The sequence below is a fragment of the Podarcis filfolensis genome (assembly GCF_964270895.1).
Source record: "Podarcis filfolensis genome assembly, chromosome: 2".
NCBI classification, from domain to species: Eukaryota; Metazoa; Chordata; class Lepidosauria; order Squamata; family Lacertidae; genus Podarcis; species Podarcis filfolensis.
This window is the reverse complement of record NC_139605.1, coordinates 84,160,419-84,187,057: the sequence shown is the minus strand read 5'-3', so window position 1 is coordinate 84,187,057 and position 26,639 is coordinate 84,160,419. Positions and strand designations below refer to the sequence as shown.

At 47.2% G+C, this 26,639-nt stretch overlaps 1 protein-coding gene and 1 long non-coding RNA gene across 11 annotated transcripts in view; both read left to right on the top strand.

The window, feature by feature from the left end:
• Nucleotides 1-23,767, top strand: part of ARHGAP44 (Rho GTPase activating protein 44) — an 88,707-nt gene extending 64,940 nt beyond the window's left edge. For 3 of the 10 annotated variants that reach the window (XM_083597684.1, XM_083597682.1, XM_083597691.1), the window contains 10 exons: nt 2,287-2,367; nt 4,782-4,895; nt 5,826-5,917; nt 6,755-6,935; nt 10,167-10,184; nt 11,174-11,395; nt 13,553-14,011; nt 15,628-15,776; nt 16,585-16,962; nt 21,717-23,767. In XM_083597684.1, the coding sequence (XP_083453810.1) occupies nt 2,287-2,367; nt 4,782-4,895; nt 5,826-5,917; nt 6,755-6,935; nt 10,167-10,184; nt 11,174-11,395; nt 13,553-14,011; nt 15,628-15,776; nt 16,585-16,962; nt 21,717-21,856 (1,834 nt within the window). In that variant the 3' untranslated portion in view covers nt 21,857-23,767. Of the gene's footprint in view, nt 1-2,286; nt 2,368-4,781; nt 4,896-5,825; nt 5,918-6,754; nt 6,936-10,166; nt 10,185-11,173; nt 11,396-13,552; nt 14,012-15,627; nt 15,777-16,584; nt 16,963-18,990; nt 19,043-21,716 lie in introns of all 10 variants that reach the window. The other 7 variants (XM_083597686.1, XM_083597688.1, XM_083597689.1 and 4 more) reach the window with 7 other exon arrangements.
• LOC310755284 lies at nt 6,934-8,907 on the top strand. The gene is made up of 2 exons (XR_014544278.1): nt 6,934-8,178; nt 8,597-8,907. It is a non-coding gene; the product is annotated as an uncharacterized lncRNA (long non-coding RNA).
• Nucleotides 23,768-26,639: the final 2,872 nt, after the last annotated feature.

Below are 26,639 nucleotides of genomic sequence, written 5' to 3'. Positions count from 1 at the left end.
AATTCCCGTCCTTTGTTCTAACTCTACTATATCTTCCTTGGTTATATTTTTTGTTATCATTTTAGTCTTATTCCTGTTGAGCTTGAAACCTGCCACTTTTCCAAATTCTTCTAGTTTCTGTAGGGCTTCTAGTAAACTGTTCTTAGGATCTTCCAATGTTAGTATCAAATCATCTGCAAATGCTTTTATTTTGAATTCCTTACTTCCTACCTTAATTCCTTTAACCTCCGGTGTTTCCCTTAACCTTTTATTAAACACTTCCAACACTGTTATAAATAACAAAGGGGATAAGGGACAGCCTTGCCTAGTCCCTTTGGCAATATCAAAGGCCTCCGATATATTATTGTTTATTATAAGTTTGGCTTTTTGCTCTTGATAAATAGCCTCAATACCTTTTCTAAATCCTTCACCAGTTCCCATCATTTTTAAATTTTCCTTCATGAAGCGCCAGGAGACGTTGTCAAATGCCTTCTTGGCATTAATGAAAATCAACGCCGCCTGCTTGTCTATTCTACTATCCAAATGTTCAATACAGTGGTGCCCCACAAGACGAATGCCTCGCTAAATGAAAAACCCGCAAGACGAAAGGGTTTTCCTATTTTTAGCAGCTTCACAAGACGAATTTCCCTATGGGCTTGCTTCGCAAGACGAAAGCCCATAGGGAAATCTCCGGGGACAGCGGGGAAGCGCAGCGCGCCTTCTCCTCTGTTCCCGGACCTGTCCTGAAGACTTGCGGTGGGAGGAAGGTTTTCTTCCCCACTGCCAACATTCAGAACAGCATTCTGAATGTTGGCGGTGGGGAGGAAAGCCCTCCTCCCACCGCAAGCCTTCAGGACAGGTCCGGGAACAGAGGAGAAGGCGCGCTGCGCTTCCCCGCTGTCCCCGGAGATTTCCCTATGGGCTTTCGTCCTCGCGCTCCTTTCCTGTGGCTGCGGTTCGCCGGAAGTCTATATTTTGCTTATTATTTTGCACATGTATGTCATTATCATTTATTTGTTTCTCTCACTTATTTATTAGTCACTTTTCAGGGCCACACCCTCACACATTCAGGCCTTTGTTCAATATGCAGATATACAGTGGTACCTCGGGTTAAGAACTTAATTCGTTCCGGAGGTCCGTTCCTAACCTGAAATTGTTCTTAACCTGAGGTACCACTTTAGCTAATGGGGCCTCCCGCCGCTGCCACACGATTTCTGTTCTCATCCTGAAGCAAACAAAATAGTACCTCTTAACCTGAGGTACTATTTCTGGGTTAGCAGAGTCTGCAACCTGAAGCATCTGTAACCTGAAACGTCTGTAACCTGAGGTACCACTGTATTGAAATTCAGGGCCCATTGGTGAAATGTGAATGAGTCCCAAAGCAACAGATGTCTGCTATGCATAGAAAGGAGACTATTCTCTGACATATGTCAAAGCTGTATGTCTAAGGTTGCTCACCTTAGTTTTCCAAGGAATTCCTCTGCTTCCCACACCAAGACCAGAAAACATTAGTTGCACCTAAGTCACGATGTGATCAATCAAGTAGTGTTTCAGCAGGACTCAAATTTAACTAATTTCCTTTGGATCCAGGGCCCAATTCTCAAGAACTTGTTGTTGTGTCCCAAGTACTCCAGCAGATTCAAACGAATTACAATTTCTTTAATTGGTTTTGCTTCAAATGAATTGCCTCAGCTTGTCCCCTCTTGAGACTGAGAAATGACTTCTCTGCTGCAAGGAAGAGAAGCTATAGTCTGGCCTAAAGCTTCCCTAATAAGATTGGGAATGAAGATGTTATTCCAGCCCTCATCGCCTGAAAAAAAGTGAGCCTGAAGAAAAGTGAGCCAAGACTGTCCCTGATCTTACCAGGCATTTAAAGTGGCTACACTTTTCAAAGGTCTGCTTTAAACATTGACATAAATCTGATGCTGAAGTGCGATCTGGGGCTTGTCACTTCAGGATAAGTGCTTGTGCAAGTAGGCCCCACCGCAACTGTTGCTTCCAGTACATGACAAGGAGCAGAAGTCACATTCCCAGAGAGGTGAAATGTGAAGCGCATTGGCAGCTTTCCCAGCAGTGACTGTCCTGTCCTGTCTGTAGTGTGACAGGTTTCAAGTGCGAAATTAATGGAGGGCAAGGGGGCGGCTCCCTCGGTGCCTCGTCTGTTCACAACTTGTGTCTATGCCACTGCCTCAGCTCAGGCAAGCTTAGGAAAGAGAGGCTGAAGGTGCAGAGATACAAAATCCCCATATGTTTTATCCATCGTCCCACTGCTGAATTAATCCCAGACATCTCATTCTTGCTTTGCAGCATCCAGGACCAAGACAAGAGGCTGCAGGCCCTGTGGAATGCCCTTGAGAAGTTGCCCAAGCCCAGCTACAACAATCTAAGGCAGGTGTACGCAAGCCAAAGGATATACCTTCACTTCTTCTTCACTGTCTGTCTCTTGCTGACATCAGTTTTACAATTTGCAATTGCTATATGGCCAAAAGGTCCACCCAAAAGGCTATACAGTCATACCTCAGTTCTCAAACACCTTGGCACACATACGTTTTGGCTCCCGAATGCCACAAACCTGGAAGTAAGTGTTCCAGTTTGCGAACAATTTTTGGAAGTTGAACATCTGACGCTGCTTTGGCTTGACTGCAGGAAGCTCCTGCAGCCAATCAAAAGCTGCACCTTGGTTTTACGTTTGAGAACCAAGGTACCACTGTACCTTTAAAATAATGGTGGGTGCATGGGGCGAAGGTTGATTAATGTTGATGATATTTTGCATTTCCTGGCCTGGAAAGTTTCTGATGCAGCTTCAGTCCCAGCACACAAGGGAAGAGAAATATATGTGGATGGGTAACCATTGCTCCAAGCACCTATCCCATATTTTGTGCCAGGTGTTCTCTTCTCTCACATGGCCTGCCTTGCAAAAAGAGACCAACACTTCTCATTTCAAGAGCCAGGCTGGCCTGAAACTTGATCTTGTCTGCACCACAGTAAAGGACTTGCTACTTCTCACCCGCTGCCAGCAAGACGTCTTGCCTGTACTTGGGTGTTGGGGAGCCTCGGGGGGAAGCTTGTAATGGCTTTGAAAGCTTGCTGTGTCTAAAGTTGCCACGTTAATTCCACCAGGAGGCCTCTCTGCGACAAGCATTGCAATTAAACAGAGTTGTGTCAATGAGACACAAGAGTGCTTGGCACTGCTGACTCTTTGCAATGCACCTCGAGAAAAACTTTGCCTCCAGCTCACTGCCTTCTAAGTAGCAAGGGATGCTTCCTTCCTCAACATCCAAACCAGTTTCACAAGGATCCTCCCTAAGAGACAGGAGGGAGATCTGGCATGCTGCTTTGCTAGAATGATTATACAGGAGCAGATACATGCAATATTTTTATTTATCATTTATTCCTTTCCATTTAGGAATTGCTTCCTACATTTCTCAAATAAATTCAACAATACAAAAGCATCCGTAATAAAAACTTATGTGGAACCATTTAATTTATAAAAACAACTTCAAATTTAATTCAGATATGGACCAGGATTTTTATTTTTTTTAAATATCCCCTTTAAAAGGCTTGGGGGAAATTGGCACCAAAAAGACAATAGCAACGGTGTCTGTCTGATACGTACTTCCAAAAGGTAGGCAGCACCATGGTAAAGGCCTGATTCCTATACAGGCCTCCGGATGAGATAGTATCTGCAAGAGGCATTCTCCTGCAGAGAGAAGTGATTGATTGGGTATATAAAGGGTGAGAAGGTCTTTTAAGTTTCCTGGTCCCAACCTGTGTACAGGGTACGCCATTATCAGCACCTTGAACTTAAGGCCAGTAGCAGTTTTTCAGCTGCAGCATAATACGATAGTGGTTGTCTGTCCCAATGTCATGCCACCAGCTGCAGCTTCCAGACCAACTTCAGGGGTAGCTCCCACATCGAGGTATTGCCTACAAGTACACTGGGCTAATATACTGTATTTTTAGCTCTATAAGACGCACCAGACCACAAGACGCACCTAGTTTTTGGAGGAGGAAAACAAGAAAAAAAATCATCTGAATCTCAGAAGCCAGAACAGCAAGAGGGATCGCTGTGCAGTGAAAGCAGCAATCCCTCTTGCTGTTCTGGCTTCTGTAATAGCTGCACAGCCTGCATTCGCTCCATAAGATGCACACACATTTCCCCTTACTTTTTAGGAGGGAAAAAGTGAGTCTTAAAGAGCAAAAAATACGGTAAGTCACATCTGGTGCTTGAGGATATCAGGCAGCAACGCCAAGATACTTGTTGGGTGGCAGGGTAAATTGCTCCTGCCCCTCTTGAAATTCAGAGGTAGAGATCTACAGGCGGTGTTGCAATACTATTTTTCTCCTCTTACGGACTACAGGAGGGGCACCAAGAGGTCTTGATTCCTTAGTGGCAAAGTCAGTGTATTTCTTGCTGGAAGTTAGATGTGCCCTGCATAGAAGGGCTAGAGGAGGACTGCAGCAGCAGCAGTCACCAATAAACCATCGAGAGAAAGTGGTCACTACTGTGGCAAGCAGTGCATTCTCCTTGGCTTATATACAGTGATGTTTGAGGCATCTTACATTGCCGGCCTGATACCCAGTGATTTGTACATTACAATACTAGTCAATGAGAGCTTCTCCCCCTGGTGGTTAGTACCTGTAAAATGCAAATAATGGCACTTGCCCATTTATTCGTATGAACCCCTGGGAAAGTATCCACTAGAGCATGTCTATTGGTTAGCAATAGTCTTATGACCCAGTCAGTAGCTGCTGAATGTGCACCCACCACTCCATTTTAACTCTGTTGCCTTCCATTGCAGGTACCTGATCAAATTCCTTGCACACTTAACAGAGTACCAGGATGCAAACAAAATGACCCCAAGCAACATAGCGATTGTGCTGGGGCCTAACCTTCTCTGGCCTCAGACAGAAGGGTAAGCGGCTGACATCTAGAACACTGCAGTTCTGAAATGCTAGATAATATAACTAAGAACATGCCGGTCCTGGGGCTGATTTTTCTTACCTTCATTTTGCAAGCCTCTTGTTCAATTTTCATGCTTTGATCCATTTGAAACATCTGGATGTCTCTCTCAGGGTGAAGAGCAGGGATGAAGTGAGGGCAAAATATGGAAAATGAGTTGCAGTGAGGCATGAGAAAAGGATAGGCAGATTGCTGAGTGGAGGAATCAGCCTCGCAGCACAATCCTGTGCATGCTTACTAACAAGGATGCCCCAATGTGTTCAGTGGAGCTTACACCTGTGTCAGCATGCATAGGAATGTATCCTTAGAACTCTTCTGTATATATTTCTCAATTATTTGCATTTTAGAAACACAAACACAGTTGAAGAGAATGGGTAGCTGCTGAGCATCAGCATGGAGTACATCACACCCATTGCCACCATTAATGTATACAAGTCCCATAGTTTGTTTAACAAACACATCACCACAATGCAAATCATCACTTTTAGTGCTAGTGGGCATCCGGTGAACAAATGTCGAATATAGAAACCAATCTGCCCCAATTCCTCTGAAAATGTCTGGTAAAGTATCCAGAGCAGCATCCTACCTTTCGTAGCTGACCGACCTTGGCAGGTTCCTGAGACTTTATCCTCTAATCCAGGCATCCCCAAACTCAGCCCTCTAGCTGTTTTGGGACTACAACTCCCATCATCCCCAGCTAACAGGACCAGTGGTCAGGGATGATGGAAACTGTAGTCCCAAAACAGCTGGAGGGCAAGTTTGGGGATGCCAGCTCTAGTCCCTTCCAACCCTGTGATGTTGTCATTTTGTTTTGCCCTTCGGAAGGACCTGTCTTACTGCCCTCCTTACCTGTCCATTTCTCTCTCCCACCTTTTTGTTTCAGAAACATCACCGAGATGATGGCCACCGTCTCCCTGCAGATTGTTGCAATTATTGAGCCCCTCATCCAGCATGCAGATTGGTTCTTTCCAGGAGGTAGGACTGTTTTTTGTTTGCTAGAGCCCAACTGACCTAAGGCAAAGTGGACAGGGCAGAACTGGTGACAGCCAGGCCACAGATTTTATCCTTTTTGGATAGATCGCCTCCCGTAGGCACCATTTGTGGTTCTTGCTATTCCTTTCCCTGATGGCTCACATTCTCCATAGTCTTGGCTAGGGGTCCTAGAGGTCTCACCCTGTGCCTCCTAAACCAAAGATCTGTATTTCTGATCATTTGCTGTTCCAGACAAGCATCTTTCCATGGGCTTGGTTTCCCTGTTTATGCTTTGCATGGTACTATTGAGAACAGTTGTTACCTAGAAAATCCTATATGGGGGCTGCTAGGTTCCCCATCCACATTAAAAGTGTTCAAGATGATGAGTACATTGTTGTTGTTGCTCACCCTTCACGAGCAGGGTGGGTCACAATAATTTAAAATCCAGTTTAAAACAATTAAAACAAATTACAGCCACAGGAATAGGGTGGGTGCTGGAAACACATGTCTCTGGTTTCAAAAGGCCAGGTGAACAGGTGCATCTTCTGCATCTGCTGAAAGCTGTATAGTGAAGGGTCCAGATGCACCTCTGTGGGGAGAGAACTCCACAACTTAGGGGGCTGCCACAGAGAATTGTCCTTTTCTAGGCTGCCACCACCAAAACCTATGAGGGCGGCAGAACTACCAAGAGGTGTGTATATGACCAGGAACGTCTGCCTCCAGGGTGTGTGTGTATATATTTGATTTACACTTATCCTTGCCAAGCCTCTGTCTGTCCTCCCTCTGGCTTCAAGTGGGAGCCACAAGCACTACTTGGCCATTTTGCTCTCTCCTAACTAGACATTGAGTTCAACTTGACCGGGAACTATGGCAGCCCTGTGCATGTGAACCACAATGCAAATTACAATTCCATGCCATCTCCTGATATGGACCACGCCGACCGCAAGCATCCTGACCAGGCCCGGCGACCGCTTAGCGTGGCCACAGACAACATGATGCTGGAGTTCTACAAGAAGGATGGGTAGGGGGTGCTTTTTATTTTGCTGCAGGAGGAGTAAGGGGAAGGGAGCTGGGAAGGGGCTGTGCTGGCCTGGAGTCGCTGCTGCTCCGTAGAAGTAGTGCCCATGTTTTCTAGGCGTGCAAACACACTTCACTGCCTTGCCACTAACATCCCACCCCGCTCCTGACGCCACACCATCTGCAGGCTCCCGGCCTGTGGCCTCTTTAAAGGGAAGCAGGGCTGTTGCACCTGGCCTGTCTGCCTATTCACCTGGTATGTGCCTGGCCCAAGCTAGCTGTATGGCTCTGCGCATTGACTCAACAAGCAACATAGGTGTTCCCCGGGACGGGAAGCAGATATCTACCTCACTGTACTAAAACTGGTCCTGATAACTTCCAGAGTGAAATTTGTCCTACACCTATTTCCTAGTGATGCAGTGAACGTTTCAAAACATGTTATCAGTTGGTTGATGGGTGTTTGCCGTCATTTTCTAAGAGCCTAAATAATAGGTCACATGATTGCCTGATCAGCATGCTGGGACATTTGTAGTTTTTGCCATCCAGAACTACTTTGGCGGAGAGCAAAAAAAATGGGGGGGAGAGACTTGTCTTCCACAATTGACAACATACCACCATAGCACCGTTTGCTTCTGCTGCCCATTAAAGGAGACATCTGTGCTGAGATCAGGAGAGGGAGCAATACAGCCATGGGTGAAGAAAGATGCTGAGCTACTGAGATGCCTATTGGGTCCTGTTGACTCTAGCTTCGCATGCATATTTCTTAGCAGTTGTTCCTTGCTGTGGTAAGGTTAGCACAGGGGAGCAGCACTCTGCCTGCTCAGTTGGCCTGAGCACATGCAATAGTTACAGTGCTGCTCCTTTCTCTACCATCTGTAGACCTGAAGAGCTGCAGATCTGGAATCCAGGGCATTGATAGCTCTTGGTAGCCAGGGACTAGAGGTGAGAATGGAGTGAGGGAGGAGACACTTTCCACCTTTCATACGTTAGAGCCTGTCCTGCTCAGGCTATGTGCATCTGGTCATGGGTCTACAGGTTCTCGCTAACATCTCCTGCATCCTCTAGGTGTGAGCTAATAGTATTAAATGTATACTGTAAAACACTGATGGTGGTAGCTTTACCATTCTGGAGGAGGAGAGGGAAGAGTGGTTGTTCATTTAGTGAGGTCTTGAAATTAAAAAGCTGTCATTCATTGTTAGAAGAAAGGACAATGTTTCATCTTTCTTTTAAATATGGAAGAGATATATGTGAGGAGAACCTGAGCTTACAGGGTTAAACAGCTCAGAGTGTACACCCTGCCTACAATTTGGGAGGAGGGGGGAGACTATGCGTCATTGTCATTTCCGAGAGTCTCCAGCCTTTGTTCTTTCTCTCTACTTTCGCTTTTGAGGAGAGAGGACGTGTTTTCACGATGCTGTGATAGACAATGGATAGTCTGCTGTAAATAAAAACTGCTTTTAGCTGCTAAGATCCTGAGTGGACTTTATTTAAGCACACTGAAGAACGCACTGGAGGTTCCAGCTTTCTCTGACCGCTGCTTAAACTCTGCGTTTGCCCAGAGCCTTTGGAATGTGGCCTTTGAAGTCCGGAGGCCTAGCAGAACTGCGCAGCCGAAGCGGGCTGGACGCCAAGGCTTATCTGAGCAATAAACATTCTTCAATATAGTGATAGGAAAGGGAAACAAAACATCTCTCAAAAATGAACTAGGTCATGGACCATGGATTAATGGTCGATCGGTTTTAAAAGACACATTGGGGTTGTATTCAGCTGTGTCCGTCTCAGAGTAGACCCATTGAAATTAGAGTAGACCCAAGTTAGTCACATCCATTATTTAAGTAAAAACTTCATGTGGCAAGTCATGCACTATCTGCTACCTTCTTGCAAGTTTCTACTTGTCAAAGCAGGCTCAGGGAAGAGGGAGGTGGCGTGAGTTTTGTAAACAGCTTTGATGTTTTTAGAATCAAGTGGTATATAAATTGTATGAAATAAATAAATAGCATGAATTTTATTGCGGGGTGGGGAATGAAGTGTAGCCTGCATGGTGGAAAGTCATCCAAAAGTTCCTAGGCCTGCAGTCCCTGCTTGTATCACCTCCCCCAATTAAATTGTTTTTTGGGGGGTAATGTTAATCAGTGATTGGAGAGCTTAATATTGGTATGCAGTACACCTCATGCATTCCTGTCTAATCAGTTTAAAGCTCACATTCCTATAATAAACATATGCCGTTTAAAACTTCCTACTTGCAATTCCTCAGTTAGTTTAGTGATTGTTTTTCTTTTCTTGGATTTACAAAGACTTTCTCAATTTGGACCTTTTCTCTCCTGTGACTTGTTTTGATCTCTTCGGAACGGCCATGAATGCCCTACTGAGTTTGCCATCCATATGCATAAAGCTTGGATAGTAAGGAACACCCTTGCCTGATGGAAACTGCATTGTCAGATCTTTTGTGTTTAAAAGGTCTCTTGAGGGTTGGACTTGGAAGTGTTCTCAGGCTTAGTTTTAGTATGCTTTACCTGTGTCAATGTTATAGTGATCCCAAGGTCTAGGAATGGCCTCAGTGAGTAATCTCAACATTTGTTTTTATTTTTGCATGATGCATGCAAAGGAAATTTAGCTCTCTGTAGAAGGTTGTGGCAAGTACCTGGAGCTGTGCAGTGCAAGAGAAGTCATAGGTTATTTTCCTTATGCCATGAAAGAGCTCTGACAGGAAGGCACAACCTGGAAAAGATCCCAGATAGAGGCTTGATACTGGCTCAGATTAGTTTTGGAAACATTGTAATCCCACTCTTGAGGAGCTTTCTGTATGTTGTGGAGTCTTGCAGTGCTCAGTGCGGACATCATATATTGTTAGGTCTAATTTGCAAAGCAAATTCTTCTGGATCCCAGAAGAAGAACCATGCAAAGATTATTGTAATCCCCTATTAGGTTCACCTCTAGCCTGCTCTCCCTCTCCCGCATTCTCCCTACACACACACACACAAACTGCAAAACAACTGGCATTGCTTTCACAAAAACCTTCCATTTCCTCAAATTCTGCCTTTCACTGAATGTCCTGCTTCTCCACTTAGCAATATGCTTCTCTGCAGCCAAATCGCCCCGATCCCCCTGCTTTTTGCAAGCTGCGGCCTTGGACTTCCCAGCCCCTTTCCCAAAGGCCTGTCAAACTGATGCAGCAGGAGAAGCATTTGGCCTTAGTTTCTGTTACACTAATACCTGTATGTTTCTGTCCATGCAGCCTTAGGAAAATCCAAAGGTATGGTATCCTCTGGGTAGCTCTTGAACCATTCCTACCTTCAGTGTCAAGACCCAGTCAATTCAGAGCACCCACGGCCTTGCCAGAAGAAGCTCGCCCTTGCCACCCTTAGTGTCGGGGCAAGGCAGAGCAGAAGCCAGCTTCTCCCCGAGAGCACTGAGATGGGAGCCTGTCTTTTGAGTGCCCCGTCAAAATTTGAAGCTGCCTTATTACAGAGTCTGCTTTGGTGGACAGCGGCTTTCCAAGGTCTAGATCAGAGTTTCCCAAATTTGGATCACAAGTCCCACCATCCCTAGCTAGCAAGACCAGTGGTCAGGGATGATGGGAACTGTAGTCCAAAAACATTGGAAGACCCAAGTTTGGGAAACCCTGGTTTAGATAGAAGTTTTTCCTAGCCCTTTTCCCCAAGGTGGTAGTGATGGACCCTGGGCGCATGTGCTCTGTCATCGACCTATGGCCCTTCCCCCTTTACTGCAGGATATTGTTTTTCCACAGTTTTTTATCATCCCCAATGCAAAGGGCATCATTTTCCTCTTGGAAAATTAATCACAGGTGTCCTGGCTGCACACTTTTTTAAGATTCCCTTGCCCCACGCTGTAGATGTTTTATGTTCAGAGCTGTGGCTCTTTGGAAAGGCCCTGAGGCTTCCTGTTCTTGTTGATGCCTGGGAGAACTTCCCTTAGATTCAAAACTTTACCAACCTTGGAAGGTCACTGCTTTTGCGGCTGCCCTGATGATTGCAAGTGGCCACTGGGTTTCCCAGCAGAGCAGCCTTTGACCCAAGTGACCCTCACGGCCGTGCCAGAAACCCCTCTCTAGAGTCTACATTTAAGTTATTGGCTCCCATTGACTGTACGTGGATCCTTTCAGACCTTGGATGCACCTAGATGGCTTCCCTCCTTCCCCCTGCAATGTAAATGTGTGTGTTTAATGCTCTCAATGATTGCTTCCGAGTTGGTAAGGGACTATCTCTGTGTTCCCCCCCATAGCATGGGCGTCCGGGTGATGGACACCTCATGGGTGGCTCGCAGAGGCACCTCCATAGTTCGTAAGGCATCCTCCACCCCTCCTGCCATGCAGCCCCCCGCTCCGCCTTCCGATCTTGCTGCTACTCCTCAGTCACCAATTCCTGAGCAATCTCTTGACATTTCAGCTACTCCCTCCCCTACTCCAACTAGCTTCGGTTTCCCGCCAGGGGCTGAGAGAGCAAGGTAAGTGCTGGAGGGCAGCGCAAGCAGCTGCCACTGTGTTCTGTGGTCCTGGAAGTCTCTGTGGACACGTCTGCCACTCCCACACCTGCATGGGCCCTCTTTAGTTACGCTTCCGCTTTCACTTTGCAAGTATGTGTATGTGTGTGTGTTTGAATGAGAGAGAATTGAGGCACAAAATAATACTTTCCTGTGGCCCAGCTGAATGTAAGCCATTTAAAAACAAACAACAGACCTGTCTGCTCCAAAGATTTTAGACAAGCAGGGAGACTGGCACCAATAATAGTAACATAGAACAAAATTCCTTTCCTGATTTTGCGCTACCGAGACTGGGCAGACCCTCCTATTTTGCCACCTCCTCCTGTTGGAATTTGGCACCAGCAGCACAGAGAGGCTTATTCTGACCTGGTATTTTATTGATATCCACTTAAGGCAAAGGTCTGGCTCTGCCGACAGTTTTTAGGGCCCAGCTTCATCCAGCTGCCATGTTGTCATTTTTAGTCCTGGATTTTCAGACCTAATGCAAGACTTGTGTTATTTTGTGCTGGGGATTCATTCATAAGGGTCAGCTCTGTGGCAAGCTAGAAATGACTGATCATGTTTGCCATATTCATATGTGCAGAGAGTAGGGGGTTATCCATAGGGGGTACCATGCTTATGTTTCTGGTCTGTGCTTCTGCCATAGATGTGCTCCCTGCTGAAAGCAAGCATGTAATTAGACGTTTAATGCGTTGCATGTCAACATACCCACTAAAAGCAGGGGAGGGAGTGAGATATGCATGGGAATAAGAAGCTGGCAAAACCATCCATAAAGGCAGGCACTCTCACCTTTCTGTTGCACATATTCTCACAAAACAGGAGGAAATACGGGCTAAATCTGAATTGAGATAATAATTCTGTGTTTACACTGGCAAGAAGAGAGATTTAGTCCCACCCTTGCTACTTCTCCAGCCTGTGGGCTCCAATAATAGGCAACATTCGTCTTGTTCTGCAGGATCCACCATTTGCAGTCTTTTCTTTTGACTTTCTATGACATTCCTGGTTCTTTCTCAACTTCAGTTTTTCCAGGCTTGTTCCTTTCCAGTAAATTGCCAAGCGCCAATTTGGGTGGCACTTCTCTGTTTGTGAGCTCACATTAGCCAGGGAAAGAGGCCAAGAAAGAAGGATGGGGGCAAAGTCAAGCCCTTGATAGAAGGACATGCAACTTCATTAGAACTCATTCCATGCTTCCTTGCCTCCCCTGGGGTCTCTCTCACCTGCAATTGCATACCTCACACTTTGGAAGGAGTCCAGGAGTTACACGGCAAACCTTGATGCTTGCCTGGCATTGCATCTCGGTACGCTGTCCCGCTGTTTTCTCTGCCATGCTTTCCTCAGATCACTAGTTCTCAATCCAATATTCTGCTTAGGGTTGCCTGGCTTCCCAGTGTAATGAGGCAGCAGGTTCTACTATGCACTGTGACCCACTTGTTTTGTGACGGATTAGTTTGTCCCAAGTTAATTGACAAGAGTAATCGATTTTCTGAATTGTGGGGGACCTTGAATTCCATAGTGAACCCTCAAATGCCCCCTGGCTTGGTTTTATTTTCAAATTAGCACTTATGGGTGAAATTCAACCCATAGATACCCATTTCCTTCATATGGAGGAACATTTTCCTTGTGGGATATTCCTCCTCCCCCCCCCCACACAAAACACAACAAGCCCCTGAGACAAAACCACCACTCAGGACAACTGGCATCTAGAGATGTTTTCCAGATCCCCCCAAACAACTGTTTAGGAATAGGTGACGTTGGCAAGGCAGACTTTGCACAGGCCTAGCTTCTGTTTTCCAGCAGATGAAGTTTCCAAGTGCCATTTTCTACATTTGGGTGGCTCATGAGAGAAAAGCAGAAACCCAGGCCTGGAGCTGTCAGCTCAGGAAGGTGGGGATTGCTGCCCCAGCCACTGTGTACCTTGCAGTTGAGGAGTCCCTCTTGCTTTCCTTGAATTTTTGGTTGTTGTTCTCCTCTCTTCTTCTTCTTCTCTCCCCCGCCCCCACCCCAACCCTCTCCTGGCAAATGCTTATGGGCTGTTTTCGAAACTCCTGTTTGGTTCTTCCCTGTACAAACGCTCTCTGCTCTCTTTTTTTGTTTTTGTTTTGTTGTTTTGGACATTTGCAGCACGGATGGTGTGTCGTCTAGTTGGTCGGATTCCTGTTACATCTACCCATCCCCTGAGGACGACAAGCCTCCCCCATACCCCTGCTACTCATCCTTCCACCACCACCACCCCAAGACTGGCCCATGCGCTAGGCCGGAGCCCCCCTTGCCACTGTACCGGTGGCCAGGGTACAGCCAAACGCTGCCTCCCCCTTCCTCCTCCTCCTCTTCTTCCTCTCCCTCCCCTCAGCAGCTTGACATTAACTCTAATCCAAAACCATATTTCCTGCACCTCCCTAAGCAGAGCTCCTTCACAGAGTTGCATGGTCCTGAGACTAACCTCTCCTCCGTCTACATGAAACCCCCCCTCACCTTATCCAAACCCGATCCTCCTGGCACTCCTTACAGCTCCCATATGTCAGTCTCTCCCCCCTGGGTCAGCTGCACCTGTGCCAGAGACAGAGGAACCGGGCTCGCTAGGTAAATAACCTCTTATTTGACAAATGCTCGGGCAAATTGGGCACGGTGGTGGAAGGGTGAGCACCACTTGCTTGCCACGTACCAGAGGTCTACACACAGGGACGATGCCTAGGGCCTCCACACCTCCTCGGTAGATAAATGAGGCCTTCCTGTTGGCCTCCACATTGCTACAGATCTCCTGGAGAGAACTTCAGCTGTATCAGCTGATGGAGCCTGCAAGGGAGGGAGTTCCTTGAAGCCAAATCCAGGTTTAAAATAGGCTTCATTGGTCACCTTTCTTTCCCTGAGAAGTGAAGTTCTGAGACATGCCCAAAGTGCTCTGTAAGAGAATTTTCAACACCATCCCCAAGTTACAATTCCCAAAATTCCATGGGGAAACTATGACAGCCATGGAATCCCACATCACACTCTTTGAATCATTCCGTCTGCACAAATATTGCAGTTTGTCAGATGGAACATCCCTCCCTTTCCTTCCCCCTTCCCACACACACTGGGGCCAATTTTGACAGGCTCAGGGAGCCCCATTGCACAAGCAGGATATGTTGCACAGAACTACTTCTTAAATGGCTATTTAGGTGAATCCCATGCAATATATATATCTGTAGCTTGGGTAAGCATTTAGTGTCAATAGCATCCAACCAACCAGCCCTTTCTTTGGACCCCAAGTTGCAAAGACTTACATCAGAAGTGGGGATTCTGTGGCCTTTCAGATGCTGCTGTTTCACTACAGCTCCTATCATCTCTGTCAACAGTCCATACCAACTGAGGCTGACGGGAGCTGGAGTTCAACAACATGGGGGGGGCACATGTTTACCCAGCCTTGTATTACAAGATTTTGAGTTGGGCCCAAAACAGCTGTGCCAGTCCAATAGCTTCTTTGGGTCCAACCTATTTAGAGGCGCAGGGGGCACCCACCTCGGCCTGGCAAATGTTGAGGCTTTCACCATCCAGGTTTCCAATTACTGCATTGAGTTGCCTGGTCTAGCCAACCACCTTGAGTAGCACCTTTCTTGCCACAGATTATTTGTGACAAACTCAGTTCCCTCACTGAGGTAAACCATGGCTTGCCACACTGCCTCGGGGTTGGTGGCCACTTGTAAGCTAAGTGCAAAGGAACAAACTTGGACAACTGACATGGCCTCAAGTTCAGCATAACAAGTTCACCTCTTAAATCTGTGAGGTGCCCCACCCCATCCCCACCACGAGGAACAGATCGTATTGCTGCTGCTGCTCCTCCTCCTGCCCCACCTGCCCCACAGAGTGGTCTCTCTGGAAAACAGCTTCCCTCCATTTTGTTTCGTCTCATTGCTGTGTACAGAGTGACTGAGAGGGCTGCAGTGCCATTCATGCTCTAGTCATGCTCAGATCTGCTTTTGAAGGTGGATGTGCAAGTTTGTCTGGTCCTTTGGGCGTATGTTCGGGAGGAAGGCATCAAAACGCTTTGCTTTGCAAGCATCATTGGCTTATCATAGCGGAGGGTTATGGGCCTGCACCCTGGGACTGTGGGACAGGAGGAGGGGGAGGCTATGGGAGAGGGGGATTTATGCATTTAAGATGCCCTTCTTACAAAGGGGCTCATGACTGCTGCTTCTTGTCCACCTTTTGTTTCTTTTTAGCACACTAAAAACCAAGGAACTCTCTCCTGTTTCTGGGCAGAAAGGGAGCCCGGTTTGTGGCCCTGCAGCACCATGTGGGACCACACAGCAGTTGCCTGGTCTCACACAGCAGCTGTCCACAGAACAGAGCCCACACACCCTGCGGAAAGGTAGGTATTCACACCTGAACAGGGCAACAGGAGTGGGTTCAGCTGGGTGAAATGAACAAAGCAACAACTCTCTCTCTCTCTCTCTCTCTCTCTCTCTCTCTCTCTCTCTCTCTCTCTTAGTGTGTTAACCACACAATTTAATTCCACTAGTTAACTGACTGCTTTTTGGCCAGGGCTCCTGTTTTCTCTGTGGGCAACTGCAATGACTGCAGATTATTAGTTCTCCTTTCTGGTGTTCTCATAAGACTGAGAAATCTGGTAGGAAAGTTCCTGCCACAAACACTTGAAATCGTTTCTAAGAAATAAAGTCACTAGAGTGAACAAGTAGGGTCCATTGGACAGTTAACCTGGAGGACATAAAAAAGAGCTAGGTTCAAGCCCTACTTCTGCTTTGCATTCAGCATAGCACTAAGGAGATTGTTCTGTCAATGCAAGCATTTCTAGTTTACTGATGGAACAATCTCTGCTCCCCTCGTACACTGTTCTATGAGTTCTCCTAACCCTCTGGAACAGATTTAATGGAGTGCAAGGGGAGGGGAGGAAGTCCCATTGCGCTAGCAGAGAACCCTTCTGTTGGCTTCCACTAGTACAATGAGTTGGTTAAATATGGTCCATGTTCCAGACATGACTTCCCATCAGCACAGGTTGCCCTTAGGCCTGAGCTTCCATTCACCAGGGCTCAAGCAGGCCTGATGGTTTTATTCAGAAAGCCAGTAGTAAAAAGCTCACCTGACCTCCCAGTGATGAATGACAACCAGCTGTATCTGTGTGTTTGTATGTGTGTCTCTTTCTCTCTTGTCTTCTGCAGTTTCAAAGAAGCTGACCCCCATCCCTGCCAAGGTTCCTTACGGCCAGTCAGGTGGTATGTCCGATCAGTCTACGGGGCAGCCGTCCCCTGCCAGCCTTTCTCCCACCCCACCAAGCACCCCATCACCCTATGGACTGAGTTACCCACCAGGCTACTCCCTGGGCTCGGGCCCACTCTCCCCGGCAGCTGCTCCTTCTTTGTCTTCTCCTCCTTCCCTGACGAGCACTTTAACCAAATCTCGGCCCACCCCTAAGCCGCGACAGAGGCCCACGCTGCCACCTCCACAGCCTCCCACATCAAATGCATCTGGCTCTAGTCCGCAGTCCATGGAGCACACAGTACTTGACGGCATGTCCCCCGGGGAGAGCATGTCCACAGGTAACAAAGCAGTGGCAGAGGGACAGCACTCTAGGGGGGTGGGGGGTTGCTAGCAGAGACAGAGTGGTGGAGGGAGCAGTGTATGGGCAGGGCTTGCCAACGTGGCGCCCTCCAGTTGTTTGCGGGCAGAACTTGCATCATCCTTGATCTTTGTCTGTGCTGGCTGAGGATGATGGGAGTTCTGGTCCTGGGTATCTGAAGGGCACTGTTGGCTTAGGGGGAAGTTCCAGGTCTACCTTCTGATTGCTTAAGGCACAGCTGGAGAGAAGCACTGTAGAGCCAAGAGCAAAAAGTAGGAACAACTAGTGCAGAGCACCATAATCCAGTCAAGATTGAGGGTGGAGTTTCCTGGTGGCACAGTCCTTCACTTTTTTCTGTATTCCACAGGCAAGTGGCAAAGCAACAACTGAGCTATGCTGTATATAAATTCCGGTGCTTGTCACCTACTTAATCACTCAAGCAGGAAGTGATTGCCATTCAAAACAGGATTCTGAAACTACCTGAGAAGCAAGGCCAAAATTCAAGTGTTGCATTTAGAACAAAATATCAAGGGGTAAATTGCATACACGGTGAGGGAATGAGGATCACCCTCCGATTCCAGGTCATATGTAGTGAGCTGAGCTAAAATGCTGCTTGAGGGTGATCTGGAAGGGAATACTTTGAATGTGAAAGCTGAGCATAACACAGATCTTTTTGGCCAGGAACTTAGCCTTTCCAGACAAAAGGGACATTGCGCAAGTGCTGCTAATCCCTTCTCCCTCTGAAAATGCAACTCTTCCTCCATGTTTCGCTCTGGGTCCTGCTACAATGGACATGGGTCATTACTTTCTGATGTGATTCAAATCTCTTGCTCTGCGTAGCAAGGCCGGGGAACCTATTTCAAGCAGAGGGCCACATTTCCTTCTGGGTGACCTTCCCCAAGGGCCACCTGGCAGGGACAAAAGTAGGCACAGCAATGAATGCAGATTCTGCCTTTGTACAGGAGGCTGATTTCTACACACACACCGCTCTCTCTGTCCTCCATCCATGGAAGCAAAGAGGCATTGTCAGAGTTCAAGGGCCTATTCCAGCCAGGCAAAAGCCCTCAAGGAGGGTGTGAAGCAAGGCTGGTGAAGGATGGAAAGTGTGCCCTGGGAAGAGTTCCAAAGGCCAAAGAAAAGGCCTAGAGAACTGCATTGGGCCCCCAGGCCAAAGGTTCCCCATGCCTGCTGCGCAGCTATTTTGCCTTTTTTTAACCCCCTTCTTCCCTTCCCCCTCGCAGGCTGTGCATTCATAATTTCAAATGCTAGACTGCACATCTTCAGTAAAAAAAAATTAACAGTAAATAACCCAAACAGTAGTGCTATTTGGTTAAGCAGTAAAATACCACTGAGGGGGAAATATGTATATTACCCTTGGGAAACCAGAGTGTCTAGAAAGGCCTTCCACATTCCGGCAGAGTCTCTGAGAGAGGCAGCAGCTCAGCCTTCATTTGGGAATTTCAAATATGGCCAGAAATGCAGGAGCAGAACGAAACTGGTCCACTCTTTGGCACACCTGTCTCCGTGCAGGGCTCTATTCCTTGGGTGGCTGCAGCTTTTGATCAGGAGGTCAGTAGTGGCCAATCTTTGTGTCCCAATGGCAGAGTAGAGGCACAGCTAGCAGGCAAAGTCTCAAAACTCAGGGGTGGTTTGACTGTACATAACTCCAGGATGACTTGTGCTTTTGATCGACTGGTCCCTGTTCTTTTGAAGGCCTGGGGCCTCCAAAACATTGGGGAGGGGTCAACTGCAGTCCGTTCTGGATACGTGGGCCGATCGTGGCTCCTGTTGCTACAGCTTGTGCTTTGGGAATGGCCACGCCTGTGTGGTCAACATTTGAGAGGGGTTTTGTGTCTCCAGCTTCCCGCTGGTGTTTTTTTGGTAGGCAGGTGCAACTGCTCTGACTTGGAGGTCTTGTTGTGTACTATTTTTTTTTTTTTTTGTCTTTGTTGCTTTTCCTGTTTCTCTTCTGTTCCTTTCTCCCAATCCTACCATTGTGTCCCTGCAGCTGTTTGAGGCTCGTGATGCAATATTGGATAGGTGTGAGGGGAATGCTCAGGGTAAGCTGGAGTCCCTGCCCTCCTCCCTGAACCTTCTGCCACTACTACTACTGCTGCTGCTGCCAATGTCACCCCCACCACCCCTGGCCCCCATGCCTTTCCTCACAGAGTCACACCCCCCACCCACCCACCCCATCTCGCTGGCCTTGCATGGGGCACGCTGTTCCAGAACTGCATGGCTGCTCGAGCCTGCTCTCCACTCCCCAGCTGACTGATAATGATGTCATTAGTAAACTTGCGGGGGGGAGGGGGTGCTTCTCACTTGGCCTTTCATGCCTGACATTCGTGTGTGTGTGTGTGTGTGTGTGTGTTTAAATATGTGTGTGTGTGTATTTAAATATATATATATCTATATATGCAGGCACTCAACTAATTCCTTTCCAAGCCACAGAATTCACTGGCTCCTAACCTTGCTAGCCCCTTTCTTACCAACGTGACTTTCTCCCTCTCCCATTCCATGTGTTATTTCCAAAGGGATGTCATGATATTGCCATTAATGGATATTAATGGCAGTTGTTTGTTGTGGGTGAGGCCAAAGGGGCAACCCAGGAGCAGGTGATGGTCAAGGCTATGTGTGCCACTGCTCAAAAGGATACAAAGCTTGCGGGGTCTTCTTCTCACCCAAGTAAGGACAGCTGCCTTTACAGTATCAGTGGGAGACTGCGGCCCTCCAGAATTTGTTGGGCTCCGGCCCCCAGCATCCCTGGCCGCAGCTGAAATCCAGCAACATCTGGAGGGACAGAGGTTCCCCACTCCTGCTTTTTACACTATGAAGGTCCTCAGCTCAGCTGAAAAGCCTAACGAATCGCCCCTTGTTCTGAAGTACATCTCCCACAGCTGATTTAGAATTGCTTCCCCATTCCCAATTCATGGGGGAATGCTCTCAAGAGTAAAATCATATTATGAGGGTGATTTTTACTCAGTATCCAAGGATCCCATGCAGCTTGCAGGTTCTTGACATACAAGTTCACTTCCCCTGTCTCACAAGTAGCCATGTGGAAGCTATTCCTTTGCTTCCGAGAGAAGCAGTGACTTTCATTGCTTAAAATTATACATAGTGTGACATGCTCCTCCCTGGCTAGGTAGGGACTGTCTGCATCTTAATTGAAATAGGAGGTTTGTCTGACTGGAAAGGAGGGGTGAACAGGATGTTTTGTCATAGCCTATTTGTGTCTTGTGGAGCTCTGGGGATAGGTCATGGCTGTGCATGGGATGTTGTCGTTTTGATAAATCTGGATGCTTTTGTTTATCAACAGATAAGTAAGCCTACTCTGTCCTAATTGCACATAGTCTTCAAATCATCTGTTTGGAGGACTTGTCCATCAAATCCTAGCCACTTTTGGCCGCACCGTGGAGTTACTTCATATGATTTGTGAAAGAGGCATTTAGAGTATATCCATCATGGGGATATGCTGTGAACACTGTATCATCCAGAGGAGAGATTTGTGTGTATACTTTGGCTGCTAGGCATGTACTTACCTATGTCCACAAATATTCTTGTCTCCTTCAGAGATATGGGGAGATTTGGTAGGCACATTTTGAACATCTTTTTCACATCTTGAGGAGTGGCCCCAGATGAGATTTAGGAAAGAGCTGCCTTTCCTTTATTCAATGCCGCCTCTTAGTTCATTGGATTAAGCAAGGACCAAAAATATTCTGCTCTGAGAAGACATGTATTTAACAATATCCCTTGTCATTTCTGCAGTTGACTAGCTCTTCAGGAGGGTTTTGCACATTTATAAGCCAACCTGGTCATTTGGTCCCAATGTGCAAAGATGTTAAATATTTTAATTATTTCTGATAGCATGTCTATGGATAGTAAGCCACCAAAAAGCATGTAATAGAAAAGAGAACCTTGAGAAGTTGAATGGGATACTTGCCACTTAGGGGGATAGCAGAGGGAACAGAGATGCTAAATTCTAGGTGTAAGTTGTATTGAAGTACTGGCTGCCTAGATTCCTTCATTAGAGGGAACTGTTTTCAGCAAGGCTGAGCTAAGGGGGACAGCAAAGGCAGCTTTGCCAAATTTTGTCATGTTGATACTCCCTTGCCAAATGAGATTGGGGTCTTGGGGTCTTTCCCCTAAAGACATTTAAAGCAACTTTGCAAGTAACTTCTCAATTCAATATCCTTCAAGTGATTTGCCTGCCTGCCCACGTACCTGTACGCTAAGTCATTTGTGGCACATGGATGGTGAAAATGGGAGGAGGGCTGGAAGGGAAACTGTCTTCCCATTTCCAAACTCTTTCCTGCATGGTTGCCTGGACATCCTCTCTCACAACAGATGACAATCCAAGTTGCTATTTACAGGCCCATGGTTAAGACTAGGTTCTGAAACTGCAGGAGATGCTGCTGTCTGCTGCCATCGGCCCAGTTTGCTGAGCTGTTGTTGAGCTTAAGAAGCATGTGGCCTAGACCCCGATTCACGCGTGCTTGCGGGGAAGGGACAGCTGTGAAGAATGTTGCAGCAGCAAAAGGCACAAGCCAAGATTATATTATGACATCCCTTTCCTCTGGCATTAACAGGCTCCGAGAACTGTACTTCCTGCTCAGTTTTAAGTTAAAACGTTGACTATTTTTGTCTATCTTAATCTGTATATGAACGGGTGGGCAGACGTTGCCTGGAGCAGCATGGTAATTCTCTGTCTCCCTGTGTGTCTGTGCCTGATTGCAGATCTTGCCCACCTTGATATCCCTTCCATCCATGTAGAGGTTGATGCCACACTCCACCTGGACCCACTGGGACAAGTCCAGAGACATCCGGTACAAGGAAAAATCAATTCAGAGGAGGATTCGGAAAGCACCGCCCTATGACACAAAAGCCCCTTGTCCCTCTAATGTGCTCTCTTGTACATATCGGTGCCCCATGAACACTACAGAAGGCGATGTTGTCCAGAGACCTTGTCCGGCGTGGGGAGGGGGCGTGGGCGGTCTCTCTTCTGGAGTTCCACTTGCCAGCCCCTTTGTGCAAGACTTGACAGACCTGTGGGCCTGGTGCTAACCCTGGCAAAAGGGCGTTGCTGGTGCAATTTCCAATTTATTTATTTATTTTTGTCTCCTGTTTGTTTAGCCTTATCCAAATTTTGCCTTTTTGACGTGGTGCCTATTTATCTCCCTTTCGAGCTCTTCGGACCCTCAGACCAAGAATTAAGTCCCACCTGCCCTGTTGGGGAATTCTGGTGTTGTGCACAGGGCAGAGAGATTCAGGAGCATGGCAGGCTGCTCACCGGCTGAATTCCACCGAAGGCACCCACTGGGTTTTTGGCTTATTGACCTTGGCAGTGTCTTTTGTTCCTTCTGCCTCCTGCTTTTGCTCCAGCTGTCCTTACTCTTTCCACTCCATCTGTGCTGGTTCGTGTATCTCTTCCTTATAGATTGTGGCCAAGGAATGTTTGTTTTAGAAGCTGAGTGGTGGGGAAGAGAGAGAAAGAGAGAGAGACCCACACACACAAGCAGCGTATACCTATATTTTCTTTCAGTCCCTGAAATCCTGATTTCTGAAATAGCCAGATACAGCCTCGTGAGTCTCTGTGTATCCACAAGCCTCTAAAGGGAATGGGTGTCTGGCCTTCTCAAATCCTTTACCGTTCCATTTCCCCCCTTCCCTTCCCTTTTTTCATTGGCTTTTGCTTGACTCCCCCTGGGGGAGAAGCTAGTAGATGGAAGAGGGGTCACTCTTGGGGGGGGGACACAGGTGTTTGGCAGTGGTCAGAAGCCGGAGGGAGGGGTAGATGTTGATATGGGTGAGTAATGGTCTCCTGTATGTCGGGAAGCAGTTACTCGATTAGCAATAAAAGTGTTCCTAAGCATACCTACCCTCCCTGCATTGTGGTGTCAGAAGTGGAACCTGGTCGTGTGGAGTTCTTGTTCACCAGCGTCACGGGCTCATTTCCCCCCTTCTCTCTCTGCTGTGGGCACCATGTCTTGGCAGCAGGAAAAGGGGAGACAAATACCACCAACAGAATATATGTTTATAGTGGCCCGATTGCAGCTCCCCATTGTTGTTTAGCCCAGGGTTCGACTGAGGAGGGCAAAGCTCTCAACTGTGCATGCAAAGGCAGATGTAACCTTTTATCCTTTTAAAAAAGAGATGAGATATATATATATATCTGCTGAGATAGATATATATTTGTATATATATATAAAAGTCTATAAATATATATATATATATTTGGTTTATTTGGGGCCATTCCATCTGAACGGGTGTACAAATGTACAATGTAAATTTAAAGGCTTATCATAATTCTTCCAACACAGGCATACACACAGACCTTTCCCACCCTTGGATTTATGATAAATGTCTCCAAACACCCTCTATTTTTTTGTGTATGTGTGTTCCCCACCCCAGCAGTGTTTTTGCAAGTCTGGGTGCTCTTGCTTTGCCACAGGCTGTGATAATGTGTAGTTCATCACTCAAGGTGGAAGAGGCAGGGAAACAAGTGCAGATTGTGGTTAGAAATGTGTGGGGAGGAGAGAGGGGGGTGCGAAATGGTACTCTTAACTGCTCTTTCCAATTCCAGTCACTTGGTGTATTTGCTGCTCAAGCAGGGGGCATTGCCGATTGGTATCTTGTGCTGCATCTTAAAATTACTGGCAAGACAGACCCATCCCAAGCACTGAGCAGCTCCTTTCTCGGGGGGTCCTGCTTTCTCCATTTCTGCCCCCCACCCCTCCACTTCCCCAATGTATGGTCTCATTAAAGTACAATTAATGACTTTTGTGGTATCTCTGTTTCTCTCGTCTGTTGTTTGCTGGGTTTGGATTAGCAGAGAGGGGTGCCTCTTGGCTGCAAACAAAAGATACCTGGGTGAGACAGGCTTATTCAGCAGCGAAACATACATTTTTCAGGCCACTTCAAAAATTAGGCTGAAGTCACAGGTACATTTTTTAAAAGCATTTTAATGATCACTTTGGAAGCGCCCCTCCCTTTTTCATTGGCAGGCAACTCCCCTTTTACATAGGGGCTATATCCTGAGGCAAGGGATGCAGGTGGTGCTGTGGTCTAAACCACAGAGCCTAGGGCTTGCCAATCAGAAGGTTGGCAGTTTGAATCCCCGTGAGGGGGTGAGCTCCCGTTGCTCAGTCCCTGTTCCTGCCAACCTAGCAGTTCAAAAGCACGTCAAAGTGCAAGTAGATAAACAGGTACCGCTCCGGCGGGAAGGTAAACGGTGTTTCTGTGTGTTGCTCTGGTTTGCCAGAAGCAGCTTAGTCATGCTGGCCACATGCTCCCTCGGCCAGTAAAGCGAGAGGAGCGCCGCAACCCCAGAATCGTCCACGACTGGACCTAATGGTCAGGGGTCCCTTTACCCTTATATCCTGAAGCACCACACATGTAAGTGAAATCACATATACTGGGAACACCATTGAAAAAGCCTGAAAACGCCCTCTAAAGCTCTGGAACCCCCTAAAAAACACCCAAATCCGCCAAACTCCACCAGAATCACTCCCTCTCCATCTCTCCACAGGCCTCAAAAGGTCAGTGCAAAGGCTCGTGGGATTGCTAGATGCTGTTTTAGCACCACTTTTGCCAATTTTTGTGCTCGTTTAGGGCCATTTTTGCCTCTTTTCATGCCACTTCCGGGTTCGGAGTGGTGCACGTGTGCCTTGAACATGCATAAATGTTGAGTTGCTTGTAGTCAGTGGCGTAGCGTGGGGGGTGCAGGGGGGGCGGACCGCACCGGGCGCAACATCTGGGGTTAGGGCAAATCAATGGGTTAGGGGGCGCAAATCCACGGGTTAGGGGGCGTAAATTACTTGCCTTGCCCCGGGTGCTGACAACCCACGCTACGCCACTGCTTGTAGTGTTCATATTCACCATTCATCAGTTACAGTTTTCTTGTTTCTCCAGATGGAATGGGAGAAACGTATTTCTACAGCTGGTTGCCTCTGCTACTGGTCTGTATTGTCCCGAGGCTGCTCTTGGATGAAGAGATGGTTGGTGATGGTCTGATAGTCTTAACTCTTTCCTTGCTGCATTCCCTGTCTAACCCACTGTGCTAATGATTTCATGATGCCAGTGCAGGTGCAAGGAGGGGATAGGGAGCTGGTGAAGTTGGCCAGGCTTGCCCCCAACTTTCTCATGTTGAGTGGGAAATGGCTTTAGGACAAGGGCAGCTAAAAGCAAGTGTATGTGCAGCAGATGATCACCTGAGGAGAAGATGAATTGAGTAAGGGAGACAGGCCTGTTCATCCTGATCAAAGGACTACTTTCCTAGTGGAAGAATACTTTTATCAGCCCCAACCAGAATGACCAGTGGTCAGGGATGATGGGAGTGGTATTGTACTACAGAAACATATGGTTTGAAATGTAGGAAAAATTGATTTCCTAATGCACCACCACTAGGAAGAGCCTGAAAAGGTGAGTGGAGAGCTGGTTAAAAATGCCCATCAGATCAAATGCATATAGGTCACAAGTGACTCACCCATACAAAATGCAGCAATGCCAAAGCTACTTTCCTGAATCCCTGTCCATGGGTTTTTTCTTTTCTTTTTTAAGAAAACATATTACATTTTAAAAATGGATTTCTGTATTTCATATGTGTGCAAGGAGCCTCAATAGTGCTCTGAGTGGCACATGTGCAATCACTTAATGTATCCTGGGCTGCTGAGAGATGTTTTCAATTTCACCACTGCATCCCTAAATAACTTCTGTGCTGCTGGAGCTGTGGGGAAAGCAATGTGCCTCTCACATCTGACCTGCTCCCTGGGCCCCTGTTCTGCCACCGTATCTATTTTAGGGTGAGAGCTCAGTGATTCTTTCTCCTTCCTTAAAAGCCAACAGCTTCCCCTCACCCCCAATGGCTGCCACCAGTGTGTGGTCACTGTGTAAATCTTAACTTTTTTAAAAAAAACAGTTACATCCCAATTTCCTCCTTTATTCAAGTTACCAACTGCAGATACCCAGGGGCACAGATATACACAGACACCTTGTTGGCTGTAATGGGGCAAATTCAAGCCACAAAAGCTGTGGTTGGCATGTTCAGCATTTAAAGGGGGGGAACTTCGCCCAAAGTGTGACCAACTGACAATTAGTAATGGGTCATTTCAGCAGAGCTGCTGATCAGGTGGCAATTGAAGCAAACTCTGCCCCATGAAGAAGCCTTATTTCTTTTTTTCCTCCTCTTGGAAGTGGCAGCAGCCCAGGACCCATCTGCTGCCTGCCAAGCACAATTGCAGGCATCTGCTCTCGCTCCATGGGGATTTCCTTGTTTGTGTGTGTGCTCCATCCCAAGTGCCAATGTTCCTGCTATCTCAGACGGACCCAGGATCAAAGCCCAAAGCAAATAACTCATTAGGCACAAGAGGCATCTGCGCTCTTAATAAGGTGGTATGATTAGTTGTTGCATGACCCATCTGTTCTGGATCTTAAGGACACCTGTGGCAGGCTCCCTGAATAGCCACTGACAATGGCAGCTCTCCCCACGTTCCTTTGGCGTTTCCATACAATTTGGAGGCTTAGCTTGGTCAGAATCGAGTATACACTTCCAGAGTGGAATGCTAAATACATTACGTCTGGTAAATGAGACACCATAGCCACTAGAGGGCCATGAGAACTTGTGTCCTGGGCTTTTCAGACTCATGGGCTATCTGAAACCAA